The sequence below is a fragment of the Diceros bicornis genome, chromosome 37, assembly GCF_020826845.1.
Source record: "Diceros bicornis minor isolate mBicDic1 chromosome 37, mDicBic1.mat.cur, whole genome shotgun sequence".
Classification (NCBI taxonomy): domain Eukaryota; kingdom Metazoa; phylum Chordata; class Mammalia; order Perissodactyla; family Rhinocerotidae; genus Diceros; species Diceros bicornis.
The window spans coordinates 1329030-1344629 of record NC_080776.1 but is presented as its reverse complement, the minus strand read 5'-3'; the positions used below and the strand labels follow the sequence as shown (position 1 = coordinate 1344629).

At 40.4% G+C, this 15600-nt stretch overlaps 1 protein-coding gene across 2 annotated transcripts in view; it reads right to left on the bottom strand.

The window, feature by feature from the left end:
* UNC80 (unc-80 homolog, NALCN channel complex subunit) overlaps positions 1-15600 on the bottom strand; it is a 199013-nt gene that overhangs the window by 47441 nt on the left and 135972 nt on the right. For both annotated transcript variants that reach the window (XM_058532911.1, XM_058532912.1), the window contains 8 exons: positions 13730-13873; positions 10695-10795; positions 9581-9667; positions 6362-6545; positions 4704-4798; positions 3179-3268; positions 2421-2522; positions 407-587 (listed from right to left, as the gene is read on the bottom strand). In XM_058532911.1, coding sequence (XP_058388894.1) covers positions 407-587; positions 2421-2522; positions 3179-3268; positions 4704-4798; positions 6362-6545; positions 9581-9667; positions 10695-10795; positions 13730-13873 — 984 coding nt within the window. The remainder of the gene's footprint in view (positions 1-406; positions 588-2420; positions 2523-3178; positions 3269-4703; positions 4799-6361; positions 6546-9580; positions 9668-10694; positions 10796-13729; positions 13874-15600) is intronic.

The window sequence follows — 15600 nt, the reverse complement described above, 5'->3', positions numbered from 1 at the left end:
TCTGATTTCTGTCGCTGTAGATTAGTCTTGCCTCCTCTTGAACTTCATATAAATACCCTTTCTTCACTTAGACAAGAACCCTCCTAACCACACCATTCTACCTTCCTTCCACTGCTGACGATCAGCTGAGAGCAGTGGTCTCCAAGTTTGGTCCCGGGAAGAGCAGCATCAACCTCCCCTGGGAACTGGTAAGAAATGCAAGTTCCTGGGCCCCACTCCAGGGCTCCTCAATCAGAAACTTGGGGTGGAGGGTGATTCGTCAAGTCCTCCAGGTGATCCTGATGGACACTCAGGGCTGAGAATCACTGGCTTAGAGAACTGTCTGCTCATGAAGATGCTCTCCAGCTGAGCACAGCACAAAGGCATGAGAAGAAGCCCAAGAGAGGAAACGCTGCTTTCTTGATACCTTGAGGATCACTGAAGAGTGAGAACTCAGCATCAATAGCACTTCGGGGGAACGAGGGCAGTCGGAGGAGGTCTTCCTGGAGCATGGAGACGTGGGACTGTTTGTGGGCCGTGGGGATCTTCTGGGTGAGGGAGATGAGAAACAAAACACGCCCCACTTCCTCCAGCTTCCGAGTGAACACCTAGCAGCAAACAAAGCAGGAGAGACGAAGCGTCGAATTAGCAACTCCGAATTACAAAGAGTGAAGAAATGGAAGTAAATCTTTAATGGAAAACTGGGCTGATAAAGATGGGGGGGAGTGAAATGAGGGAGAAGTGTTTCTTTCTCTACCACACAGAAAGAGCAAACCACACTTGATCGGCTCTCACTTCCTGCTCTGTCTGCTCGGCAGGAGGAAGTGTTTCTCCCGGAGTCTGCAGGCTGGAGGAGCACAAGGCGAGCATTGTCGAGAATGGTTCAACATTAAACAGGGCCCATTTGTCTGGATGTCATAATATGGAAGACCTTCTCCAACAGGAGCCCGTCAGCCCCTTCCAGCTGCTCCTACCATTTCCACTGATGCCTTAAGCTGTTTCCTGTCCGTTCTGGGTTTGCCTCCTAAAAACAGACTGAAGTGTGATCCAGGAAAAACCTATCTTGGGACAAAAGCTGATGGGAGCTTGACCAGTGCCCCTTTAACCCCGAGTTTAGATGGGATGGACGTGAGGCTCTTGGTCCCTTCTCTTAGCTCCTTTTCTGTTGATGCTCACTGGGTGGGGATGTGACTAGGACGTTCATAAGCAGCGAGCAGCTCCTGAAGAAACTGCAGAGCCAGAACCACATGTCTGCATATTATCGTCTCCATGAGGAACTTACCAAGAAGTCTGAAGATTCCAAGTTGGAGTGTGCACAGAGTGAGAGCCCCATTTTATGCTATTTTTTAAAAAACACATTCATAAACATGATTTAAAAAGCACACTAGTGAAGTGCTATCACTGATGATGGTTTTAATTATTTTGCTGCCAAAATCAGAGGCTGGGATAACTTAGGGGGAATTTTTTTAGAAATGATTTATATTTAAGGTCTTACAGTTTTGCCCAACACCTCACACTTCATAACACATTCCCTATTTTCTTTCTGTTAAATGCAATTTTGTGAGTTAATGCTAACTATACTCTTAATTACCTAAGTGGTCTAATTCTATGCCATTCTCATTCAACTCATGAAGGTATTTTCAAATACTTTGATGCCAAATTAGCATCCTTGATGTGTGCAGAAAAATTGAAAAGATAAAGTATCCTGAAATTCTCTTTTAGACATTTTTAAAAAAATAAATGAAGGTAACACATAGACCATATTAAAGTTGTATCACTATGAGAATTGTGTATTGTAGCTATACTTTGCATGCAAAATCGTGAATTTCCTTAAGCTCAAAGTCTGGTTTGCAATCAGACATGTGAACGTTATTCTGCTCTTTAATTTTAAATCTAAGTACGACTGCATGATTATGTCTCCTCCTGTCTTAAGACAAGTTCATAAGACACCCAAGGTCAGATCACCGGTCAGCGGCAGAGCTGGGACTGGCCTCCTCAGTTCAGTGCTTTTGTCAGGCATACCACACTGATCCCTTTATTTATTTGTTTTCCAGCTGGTGTAAACCTCTGGGTCGATGCTCTAACAGCTACATTATGTGTACTTCCAACCATGTTTTATAAAAATGTGAAATGAAAATCTGTACTTAGAAACCAGTAGGTAAATGAGAAGATTTCTATTGTTTAAACCCAATGATTTGTCCTAGCACTACTTCAAATGAGTGTTCCTTAATACCTTTACAATATGATCCAATTTATAAAACATAGTTAACACACTATTTGGGGGAACTATCTCCTGACAAAGGGCCTATCCATCCACTCTCTCTGGAGAAGATCACAACAGCATCACAGAATCTCAAGGCTGGTGACAGACACATTCACACACAGATCATCTGTCCCCACAACAGGACAAAACCACAGAATAAGACGGGGTGGTCGGGCACCTGCTTCTGAATGAGTTCCTGTCCCTTCTCTGGACGCATGTGGACCAGGTTCAGCTGTGGAGACACCGACCTCCGGAAAGGATAAATGTCCCGGACGTAGGTCTGTGAGGGGTTACACAAAGACAGATGGGGGTCGAAGGATCACACTTTTACTCTCCTCTCCTCTTACCCAAAGGTCAGACAACCAAAAGTTATATATTCTACTGGTTTTATCACACTTTGCTCCCCAATTCTATAAAAGCCCAGGGAAGGTAACCCCCCCCTCAGGAAAGCTTCAAACCACCCAGGCTGAGTACCCTCTCCACACAGCAGGGTGCTGTGTCAGGAGCGAAGGGGCCAACAGCAGTTTACTGAAGGACATTCTGGAGAAGAAGTCACTGTAAAGCACTGTCAGTGATCTTCATGAGGTGCCCTTCTGCCCACTAGATCAGGTCACCCCAGTCATACTCAATGTAATAGAAAGGGAAACAAGAACAACATTAAAATCCCTAATAAACACAAGTAGTTATCACAGGGGCAACTTAGTTTTTCATTTAGATGTAATAATAATGAGCAACTATGCGCTTTGCTTGGCTCATCTCCTTTAGTTATTGCAACAACCCTGCAGTAGCACCATTACCACTGCCGGCCACATAGACAGTGAGGTGGCCACACTCCCAACCTCTGACCAATGCGGCCGCCCCGAGGGGGCTGCCGTCAGCAAAGGCATGACGGGCTCCCAACATGACAGCAAGAGTGTCACCACTGCACAGTCCCACCTTGTTGTAGTGGATAAGGTTCCATCGTTTATCCATGAGAAAGTAGTGTGTTGACTGGGATTCTGGGATATTAAAGAACTCCAGACACTCCTAGAACAATGCAACAAATTTTAATAACTGTTTAACATGATGTGTGCGAGGCAGTAAGCTGAAAGATACAAATATCATCAAGGCAAGGTAACTTCTTACTAGAATTTTATATACATATATCTTACACACTTATTATACAGTACATATGTGTGTGTGTATATATACACGTAGATGGATACACATTGGATTTGGATACACAGCTTTCCAAAGAAGGATACAATAAAGACTGGTAAAATACTACAAAACTTCTGCTCTCACGCTGCTAAAAGATGTACAATTACAATTCTGACTGAGGGATGAACTGTGGGGGCACCGTGGCATCTCCTGGTCTCAGTATCGGGAAGAAAGCATGTTCAGCAACAACATTAAGAGGAATACAAACCACAATGCATTGAGCACTTATATCCTATATTCCAAGTTCAGTGCTTCCCAGTAGATAATTTAACCTGTGCTAGCATCCCAGGACTGCTGACAAAACTGAGACAGGGAGGCCCCGCCGTCTGGTTTAGGACACATGGGTGGTGGTGGAGCAGGGTATGAACTCAGTCTGTCTGCCCTCATGCTACCCTCCCATTCGACATGAGGAGGAAAATGGAGTGGTTGTTGAAGTTTGCTTCACTGGGCCTTAGAAATTCTCTGGAGATGTCAGGGTGAGGCCTGAAGGAGGCTTAATGACCCTTTCTACTGAAATAAAAGACACAAGTTTGGTAAAGCTGAATTTTTCAGAGGGCTTTCTAGTTATGTCTGGGCCCAGAGCTGTGTCCAGGAAGTCAGATTACCAAAGTTTGGACCCCAGATAATTGGGGAATCGGTGTACTAGTTTACTTATTACTTTACCTTAAAAACCTTACAGGCATGTGTAGCTACAGATTGCATTTCTTTTAAGGGGAATAACTGTCATAACCATAAAACATATTTCTTGACTCAACTGATTTATTCTAAGGTATACATTCTCTGCTTCTCCAATAATATCTGTCAGTGGCAAGTCAAGACTGTATATCATTAACTAGATGCCACAGAGAGGATCTCTGGCACAGACCATCAGCTTATGGACAGAGTCTACCCTGGTGTTCTCAGTATGCAAACCCAGGCACCGCAGAACCACCATACGCGATGCCAGGAAGCTCCTATGCAGGAAGCCGCAGCGTCCCAAGAGGAGTTGTGCACACACACCAGAGTGTTCAGCTGTAGCTGAGAAAGAACCCGTATGATTTGGCCTACTTCACTGCAAGGCAATGCAATTCAGTAAATGTGGGGAAAATTATGCAAGGAAACAGAGGATGTACACAATACTGGAGCAGATTCTAGAAGAAGTAAATAAACGCACATATTCGTTTGAAGACAGAAAATGCCATTTAATTCTAAACTGGATGATCAGTGCGGTGGCCGTAGACGTTGTGCATAAAAAACTCATTTCTCAAAAGTCACCCCCTACCTTCAACAGGGCTTCAAACTGCGTGTCTTCATGGACTGGCAGCTGGGTTGGGATGTCGCATTCATTCTGTCCGTGAACCACCAGGGTTTTGGTACCTACAGGAGGTAAAAATAAAAATAAAAGTTTGTATTTAAAGAACAAAATATTAAAATATGGTCAATAAGTTGATGTTTTTTATTATTTTTATCATCATTATTACTATTATTGAGTGCTTAGTGTAAGCTGTGTATTATACTAACTGTACTCCTTTATTTATAGTTAAATATACATGTTAAATACATTTACTTACTATCAAGTAACGATAGCCACCATTTACGGAGTTCCCAGTACTTTTACATGCATTTTGTGTGCATAATCATATTTAAGTCTCACAGCAACCTTGTGATATGAGTATTATGACTCTCGTCTTACAAATAAGGAAACAGAGAAAACTTCTTATTCTTATGAGAACTTGTAAGTAACTTAGTCAAAGACACACATTAAGTTAGCGGAAGAGTGAGAATTCAAACCGTAAGCATTGCAACCAGTCATACATTCCTGTACTTTAAAGGAGATGATCAGGCAATAACGGTTGAGAAAATACAAACAGAGATATCAGCAAAACCGAAACAAGTCCCTGGAATGTAGCTGACACGTGCATTTTCTGTGTTCTGTCTGGCTGGTGAGAGTACTAATTCTACTTTAGTCATTAATTATAAATCTTTATGAACATTATGACATATCTTGAGTTTTAATGAGTCGTTTTTAAGTAAATGAATGACAATATTAGTTTCTTTGCTATAATGAAAACTGACCACTGTGTTGGACAATCTACAGAACATATCAATACACAAGTACCATTTATTGAACACTTTCCATGAGTCAGATACGACAGCAGACGACTTACATTCCTAAATCTTTTATTCCTCACGATTGTGAAGTAGGAATTATAACCCCATTTTACACACGAGTAAAGAAAGCTTGAAAACTTAGGTGCTTTTTCACAGCTAATACTAATTATACAGAGGCTAAGTGGCAGTGCTATTTTAACACAGGCCTCTTTGCTGCTGGAACCTGTGTTCTTATGTCTTTCTCTTTATTTCAATACATGTACCATCTCATATCTTCTTAGTCGCTGCCCAAGGATAAAGGTTGGGCACAATTTTTGTCTTAAAAAAAGACGAGCTCTCCAAAGGGAAGAGGAGCTGTATCTGAGTCAATGTCACACCCAGGTTCCTTTGTAATTCTCCTTCTTCCTGCTTTTCCCTTTTCCAATTTTACATAAAGCCATCTCTCACTGAGTTTACAAAGGACTAGGGTCCATGCCATGCAAACAATATTATTCTCCTTGCAGTGCCAAAACTTCATTCAGAAAGGCTCTCAGTTCAGCTGGCCCGCTGCGGTAGACTTAAATACATCTCCAACCTTGGCAACCCTTCAAGGACTGACTCATGCGGACCTCAGTTCTAATGTCTCCCTTTTCATGTGGGAATTGCTGACTTTTAAAGGGCCTATTGTATTTCTTCAGATTGTATTAAACAAAAATTCTTTGAAGCACTCAACACCAGGGTCAGAACTCGGAAAATTTTCTCATGAATGAAAGAGATGCTTGGGCTTTAAAAGGGTTATTTATACTCTTAAAAAAACAAGTCTGTCAACCAGAAGCAGTAGCGGGTTACCTGGCATGGAAGCGGTCACCAGGAGCTTCACCTCACACTGCTCCTTCTTCATGGTCTGCTTCAGATCCTTGAAGAAGAGACCCTCCACATAGCCCACCACCTCCCACAGGAAAGTCAGCGTGGCCGAGATGGCATCCATCCCCCACTCGCAGGGGGTCCGCACGAAGTACATGATCAACCCCACCTGCAAGTCAGAACAGGAAGAGTTCACATAATCCTGAGCTCATGTCCCCACTTCCTTGGCTTTTCTTTTCTCAATTAAATATTCTTCGGTGCCTTCGTGTTCTCTGTTCAAATGCTTCTCTAACACCTTCAGTGACAGGAGAGGGTGTAACTAGAAAACTGACCAGAGCAGATTCTGAACATTTTTGTGTATCACTAAAATGGTTCTTCTTAAGAGCAAAGCAGAAGATCATTTTTCCAGGCTTCAAGTCACTTGATAGCTCAGGGACTCAGGCCACCCCAAAATTAATCTGTAAATGATGTTTGCCCAAACGCTATTTGCAGCTTGGATTATGTCTAACAGTCTGAATCTAAAAACACTCTGCTTGGTTATGTCAGTGAACTTAAATGTCATTGTTTGTGTCCTCTAAAATAATTCTGAGAAACCGTGTGTCTTTCTGTACAATTTTAAGTTGACATTTCCAATGTCTCATCATAAGTTTATTTTTTGTTAATAGGAGTAGAGTATGTTAAACTTTCACACGTTGAAATAAGAGGAGGACGACTGTAATTGCAAAGTGTATTTCATCAAATTGGATGAAATAAGTTTTAACCACTTTATTCAATAATGCACAACAAAATCAGAAAGAAACAATGTAAAAGTTCCTGCCCCCTACCCCCAACCCCATGGCTTTTATCCAATGTTTCTTGAAAAATTTGTTAATCCTAGAAAACTTTCCAGTTACACTGAAAGAATCATTGTCACTAACCTAATCTGCTTTGGTGGTTCTGAAGGCTGAACACCCTCATGAGGACCAAACCTCACAAAATAGTAGAAATCTATAAAAGGCAGGAAAAGGGAGGAAGTTCTACGGGTTTCAGTATCTTGATCAACCAGAAATGAGACGTCCTTAAAACCAATACAGGGCATCAGATTCTGCCTCTGTCTCACATGCCTGTCCATGCAGCCTGGCAATATCTGGGATGGTAAACTGAGGATTTGGAGACTTATTCCTTTAAAACCATCTGGGCACCAAACCCCTTTAAAAGTCTTCACATACCCCCAGAGTGCTCATACCCCAGGCTGAGGATCACTGGGTCAAGTTAAGCAATGGCTTTAATTATCCCTAACAAAGCCTGGAAGAGATGGGTGGGTGTTCCCAACATCCCCACCATACACGTCTCTAGTGGTCATTAGAAAACAGAGATGCAGAATAAGAGTCATGAATGACTCTGCTCTTCATTATTTCACCATATTGAGCACAAAATCCCTTCCCTAGTCTACGCAAAGCATCCATGTGCTTGGGATTCGGGGAAAGATTAGGGTTTAGACAGAAATGCAAAAATAGGGATTTATATTCATGTAAAACAAGACTATACAGCAAGGCCAGAGTGTTGCCAGCCCTTTTTCCTATTAGCTTATCAATTATCTAGCTGGGAGGACTTATGTCTACCATTAAGGCTTACTTGGAGTTGACAGGAGAGTATGGCAGAAGGGTAATGAAATGTCTATCTTCCTGTCCCAGGGCTAAAGGACAGAGGAGACATTGGTCTAGGTAAGCATTTCCCCCATCCAGTGACCTGGGGAACAGGCAGGCCCACTGAAGGGGCTCTTCCCTCCAGTCTCTGTTTGGGTCTCTGACGGGAGTTCACCTCAGAGCCTGTCGATACCAACCTGGATGCAAAATAAACTTGGCAGGACACACACTTAAACTGAGGGAGGCCCTGATATTGGTCTTCGCTAATCTACCTTTGGTTTGTGTGTGATGTAGACAAGACCAAGAAGTAGCAGAAAGCTTGGGTGGAGAGCTTTTTGGATAGAATTGCCATAGGCTGGTGTCACTGGGCAGGATGCTCTAGCTAGGGATTTCCTAAGCTGGAGCCTTATGAGACTCATGACCAGAACTCAGAGGGGTGTACAGCACCAGCAGGAGCTGGGGGGAGGTTGAGTCTCCCAGCCAGCACCGCTAGGAGCAGACAGGTCTTGAGTTACAGCAGCCACAGGCTTCGGCTTCTGCCAGCCCAGCATCCAGCAACCAGCCAGATAAAGAGCATCGTCTCACGAAGGGAAGAGCCCGAGCAAACACCAAACAAGGGAGGCAGCATTGAACAAAGGCCCTTTTTCTCCCCAACTCCAGACAGCATTTAGAGATGAAAGCAGTGCAAGGGAGGAGAATTCCTAGAGACTAAGTATTTTTAGCCAAGAGAGATTAACACTACCCAAAGGTACCATGTATATGTTTTCATCAGTCTGAACTCAAAACTGGATTGGACACATTTACATTTTTTCCCTTGTCAACCAGCAGGTGGGTACTCAAGAGGAAAACCAAATTAGTCACAGACAAGAGAAAAGACTTACAAATTTTCTCTGCACATCAGAGTTGTAGCGTGAGTTAAATTTGTCATTCTGCTACGATGCATATGGATAACCCTTCTATCTCCCCACCTGCTAGAGGACCGAAAATAGACAGGAGAAGTTCTCCCAGCGTAGACATTCACTTGGCTATCTGTCTGCCTGGATTAAGGTGCAATTTCAAATTTCATCAGGCCAACAGTCCCAAAACTGCAGATTCATTTAGGGTGTAAGGAGGAGAATACGGAAAAAATGGTAAATTCTGGAGGGTTCAGGAAGAAGCTGTCAGGATGGTTTAAAGCATAGATAGCTGCCATGGAAAAATACACTCACAAATACTTTCCATCTAGGGCGACATTTGCCTCTGTATGTGTGTGTATTTTAAACAGCAAGATAGGAAAAGAGGAATAAATGACTAAAAATTACACAGAAGTCTTCTCAAGAGAAAACCAAAACTCAGAACCAACAGAAGGACGTTGTAGAATGCCAAAGGAAGACAGAGAGGAAAGGGACATTTGCTGAGTGCCCACCACACGGTGAGGACTCTGCCAGGAGGGGCTTCCCCATACAAACAAACCATGATTCATCTCCAGTCACAGAATTAATGGGAATTTATTGAAAACAAATTTCCTAAGCCCTTTTTCTCACGGGCTGCTTCCTACTTGCGAATGAACAGTGACAACCTGCCAGAGGTGGGAACTCACCAGGTAGTTGAACAGGATGTGCGAGGTCTGGGCGGGAAAGTCGCCAATGTTCAGGAGGAGCTTGCGCAGCATGTACATCAACTCGTCCTACAAGAAGAACAGAGTCTCCACGTCCATTCAGCTGCCACGCCGCGGGAAATAAAGTTAACTTCTCGAAAAGCAGGGGGATCTCTGTTACCTTTGCTAACTGTTGATTTCCATTATGTTCAGGATTTTAATATAGTATATATGATACTTGTTAAATAGCATGTAAACCAATGGTAACACCTTCTCCTAGGAGCTAACACATGAAACCACTGAGCAGTAGTCAGACTTTTTTTTTTTTTTAATGAAAATTTAGACTGTGTCTATAGGTCACAGGCAAATCACAGGAAAGCTGTGTCTTGAGTCAACTCTATCTGCCATGCCTGCCAGGTGTGATGGAAATGGGCGAGGACCTACGCGGAGAAACCATTTAACAAACCAGATTTATTGAACTTCATAGTTCTGCTTCCCAGGTTTTGAGCCAAAGAGATAAAACTAGGCCAAGGGAGGATAAATGGAAATGCCTGGAATTAACCTTACTTTTCAGAAACTAAACTTAATCTTCAGTGGACAGGACCATAACACAGAAACGAACAAATAATTTTTAATCACCCGTGTATTTTGTCATTGCTCAGAAAAATACTATTTGGCATAATCTTCTTACAGGGTGGTCTGGTAAATTAGATATTTTGATTAATGAAGAGTTTCAACATATTCTAATAATCGTACCTGCATTCATCACAGACTACCAAGTAATCAGAATTCAATAAATGTACCCAATACTAAGAATATTAGACCAAATTTAATCTTTGTTTAAAAGACTGAGAATCTTTCAGTATCTTAGGGTCATCACTAGCAGTCTACCATACACATACGGAGACACCAGTTAACAGAGAAATTCAAAAGAAAACAGCACAGTTTAATATTGCTCATCATTATCATTACCTGAAGTACAGCTATGGACTAAAAGTATGGCTATGTATCAGAGGACATGACGTTGCATGCATAGCCCTATAAAGTCCATTGCTTGCTTTTAACACTGTTCACACACATAGCGACATAGCTGCACTACAAAGAAAGAGGAATCTACCTGTCTATTGCTGATGGTCAGTTTTTCCAGGAAATGTCGAAGGACTGTGGACGGATCTTCAATTAGACAATTCCATAAGACTTGCTGGGCCACAGCACTCACTTTAGAAGAGAAAGGAAATTGAACATTTGTCTAAAATAGAGATAAACCTATTAGATAAAGTATTCAAACAATTTACTAAGCTTTAATTAGTCTCTCTTTTTTGCCTTAACAAGCTTCTGTGAACTGTTTTTCTATTGAAAGGTAGATATTTATTTTCTTCGTTGTTGTTTCTGAACATTTTCACCTATAAAGGAAAGGTAACAAAAATATAGGGTGGACCTAAGTAATTAGCATTACTTTTGCAAAGAATACATCTATACTATACAATGGAATATCATTCAGCCTAAAAAAAAGGAAATCCTGTCATTTGCGACAATATGCATGGGCTTTGAGGGCATTATGCTAAGTGATATAAGCCAGACAAATACTGTATGACCTCATTTATACATGGAATCTAAAAAAACAAAAACGAACTCATAGATAAGCAGAACAGATTGGCGGTTGCCAGAGGTGGGAAATAAGTGAAGGGGTCAAAAGGCACAAACTTCCAGTTATAAGATAAATAAATTCTGGGGATGTAATATACAGCATGGTGACTATAGTTAACAATACTGTATTGTGTTTTTGAAAGTTTCTAAGAGAGTAGATATTAAAAGTTCTCGTCATAAGAAAAAAGTTTGTAACTGTGTGGTGATGGATGTTCACTAAACTCATTGCGGTAATCATTTTGCAATATGTACAGTATATCAAATCAGCATGTTGTACACCTAAACCTAATACAATGTTATATGTCAATTATATCTCAATTTTATAAAAAGAATATATTTGTGAATCTTTGTTTTGGAAATCACCCTAATAATACCAGGGGTAAGTATTTATTAAATTAAAGTCATATTTCACTGTTGGCTGTATGGAGAAATTCCTAAAGTAATTATTTGATTTTTAGAAATATGTTTTGGTTTAGAATGTATATGAATTAGAGGTGATCTTTACTGTTCACACGAATGCTTTAAATAGTATCTCTTTCAGAAGATAAAGTAGTTGAGGCAGTAATAATTAGGCTCCCACTTCTGATGAGGGTGTCTTAGAAATAAATAATTATTCCTAACGTGGAAGAAAGTGTTACTTCTTTGGGGAAGGGGGGCAGGCTAAGATTACCTGGAAGTGCCCAGGCTAAGAAAGTAGGTGGGTAAAAGTGAGTGGTGAGTAAGTACTGGATCAGTTCAGTCTACATGGTTTAATTAGTTTAGTCTTCTAAACTAGGAATATAGAATTTAGCATGAATTTATCATTAAGCCTGTATTTTAAAGAAAAGATACCAATTTTTTGGTTCAGAAATTAACCATCCAATTAAAATTAAAAGCTATATAAAGAAATAAGATTGACAAGAGATATGCAGATATAAGCTTTAGCTTTCATGTGTCTTTATAAATAATTAAAATAAGTCTGGGTTTTTCTTAGGTTGCAACTGGTTGCAAAACTATCTTTATTATATTATTTTTATTCTAATTGCTGAAGTAAGGCAGTTTAATGGTTAAAACATGAAAACTACAGAAAAACACAAAGCGAAGAATAAGACTGGTAGGTCTAGCAATCACAGAAACAACAGTAAACATTTTGGAGTATGTTCTTTCATACACATGAAATAAATATTTACATGTATTTTTAAATAATATTATATAGGAAATATTCTTTGGTACTCAGTTTTTTACTTAGCAATATATCGAACACTTTTTATGTTACTTTTCTTCTTGAATGTTATTTCTAATCTTCACAGAATGCTGTCATATGGAGGTTCCATGATTAACTAATTGCCTGTTGCTGGCATTTAAACTCTTCAAATATTTGTTATTTTAAATAATGTACAGTGTACAGCATCTTATACAAACCTTTACATAGCCCTCATTACTGCTTTAGGAAATCACTAGAAGTCAAAATCTGTGTCAAAGAGTTTTCACACTTTTAAGGTTTTTGCCACATATCATGAAACTCTGTTCCAGAATGCTTGTATCAAATTTTATACTCCCATCAGCAAGGTGTGAGGATGCTCTTTTCCCTGAACCTTTACCAACTATAGGTATTTTCTTTCTTTTTTTGATTTAAAATGTTTTATTGCTGTTAGAGATTTTTTTCTTGCTAATTATTTTTTAATTTATTTTTTATTGAGATAACATTGGTTTATAACATTATATAAATTTCAGGTGTCTATCGTTATATTTCAATTTCTATGTAGACTCCATCATGTTCACCACCCAAAGACCGTCACCATGCACATGTGCCCTGTCACTCCTTTTGCCCTCCTCCTCCCCCTTCCCCTCTGGTAACCACCAACTATGGGAATTTTCATTTAAAATAATCTTTACAATTTTTTAGTTGAAATGTAAGATTCAATGTTATATTAAACATCAGCATTGTTTACAGATGTCATTGGCCATTGGATTCTGTGTTTATATCCTTGCCCGTTTTTCCATTGGGGTTTTAAAAAATCATTACTGAGTTATAAGAGTTGTTTTAAAAGAACATTAACAATACTAACCTGTTGTCTATCACAAACGTAACTCATCTTTACCCCTAGTTTTTCATTTCATTTTGTGACCATTCTCTGTAGATAGCACCTCTGGAAAGGTAATCAAGTGGCAAAGACGGCATTCAAGGTGTCAAGCTAATAGCTAAGATTTCTAGCCAAAATCACTATTTGATTTCCATGTGGCCAAATAAGTGTTACACTGTTCTCTGGGCACAAACAATGCTCCTGGACCCAACTATTTATTTTAAATGCAATTTCTTGGTCATAAAGGTGATGGGAGGACGAGGTGGAAAAAGTGATAGTGTTAGTACAGTGCACTACAAATCTGTAATTATAATATGTGCATAAAACACCTCAACACGTTGCCATTAGTTGATGTCTTCAAGAGCACTCTATGTCCTCCATCAGAGGAACAGCTTAAGTATTTTATTAGAGTTATTGGTGGTTTTACTAGTAAAATCTGTACCTGCTACTCCATCTTCCCGCACCTCACCATCCTCCATCAGATGAACGATGGGGAGCACGGCTGCACAGATGCATGCTGGGAACACGGCCTGTGGGGGCTGAGGCACATGGTGGTTTGGAGTGTGTTCAGTGGTGTGCTCCTCATCTGACGAGGGAGACAAAATTGGGGTGCTCCTCTCAGTGTTGTAATTCTAACACAACAAGACTTACAGATATCTAGTTGTCCCAGCACCATTCACTGAAGAGACTATTCTTCCCCCACCGAATTTTCTTGGCACCCTTTTCAAACATGAAATCAACATGAATGTAATGGTTTACTTCTTTTTTTTTTTTTTTCTTTTTGTGTGAGGAAGATCAGCCCTGAGCTAACAACCGTGCCCATGCTTCCTCCACTTTACGCGGGGCGCCGCCACAGCATGGCCTGACAAGCAATGCGTCAGTCCATGCCCGGGATCCGAACCCGGGCTGCCAGCAGCGGAGCGTGGGCACTTAACCGCCACGTCACGGGGCCAGCCCCTAATGGTTTACTTCTGGTTATTGAATGCCATTCCATTGACATATGTATCAATACAGGTACCAAACTTATCTTGATTACTGCAGCTTTGTGGTAAGTTTTGAAACTGGGAAATGTGAGTCTTCAAACTTTGTTCTTCATTTCCAAGATTATTTTGGCTATTCAAGGAAGCAGGGCAATTGGAACCCTCATACTTTTTGGTAGAAACGTAAAATGATACAGCCACTTTTGAAAATAGCTCGGCAGTTTTCCCCACAAAACTTGTACATAACTGTTCAGAGCAGCATAATTCATAATAGCCAAAAAGTGGAAACAACCCAAATGTCCACTAATTGATGAAGCTAATAAGCAAAATGTGGTATATCCACATAATGGGACATTATCTGGTAATAGAAAGGAATGAAGAAATGATACAAGTGACAACATAGATGAACCTTAAAAACATTATGCTCAGTAAACAAATTCAGTCACAAAAGGCCACATATTATATGATTTCATTTATATGAAATGTACAGAACAGGCAAATCCATAGAAAGTAGATTATTTCTTGCCGGCAGTTGGGGGAAGTGGTGGATGAGGAGGGACTGCTAACGGGCATAGGGTCTCTTTCGGGGATGATGAAAATATTCAAAAATTAGATAGTGGTGATGGTTGCACACACTATAAATATACTGATAACCACTACATTGTATACTTCAAAAGGGTGAATTTTATGGTATATAAATTATATCTCAATACAGGTTTTATAAAAATAGATGTGCCTTAGGCCCCATCTGCATAAGTTGTGATTAATTAGCATTGGTCATTTTTGAAGTTCCCCAGGGTTGTGCAGCCAAGGGTTGAGAACCACTGGTTTCTGTACAACTTTTGGCAACTTTATAAATCACTGATGAAATTTGTATACTCATGAAGCAATGAGTCCCAGACAGTTATTCATCATTAGAGAAGCGTATTTTTTAAGTTGTTGGGACTGAAGGGCACCACACTTCCCCCCTGGAATCAGATTTCCTTACAGTAGTAGCATGAGCTTTGGTCTTTCTTGATTGTTAAGTTATCCCAGAACATCATCCTAATGCATCCTCCTGGGTCTTGGCCACACACTAGAATCACCTGAGTAGATTTTAAATACTGATGTGTGGGTCTCCCCCTTAGAGATTCTGATTTGTTCTTGGGTGTAGCTTGGGCATTTTTTGAAAGCTCCCCAGTTGACTGCAATGTGTAGCTAGGGTTGAAAACTGTTAACTGTCTAATTAACAGTTAACTAGAACCCTTAGCAATATGGTTACATGTAATGTAATTAAAATAGAACCAACTTATCAAGGATAATTGCTGGGTTAAATCAACAATAATTTCTTTTA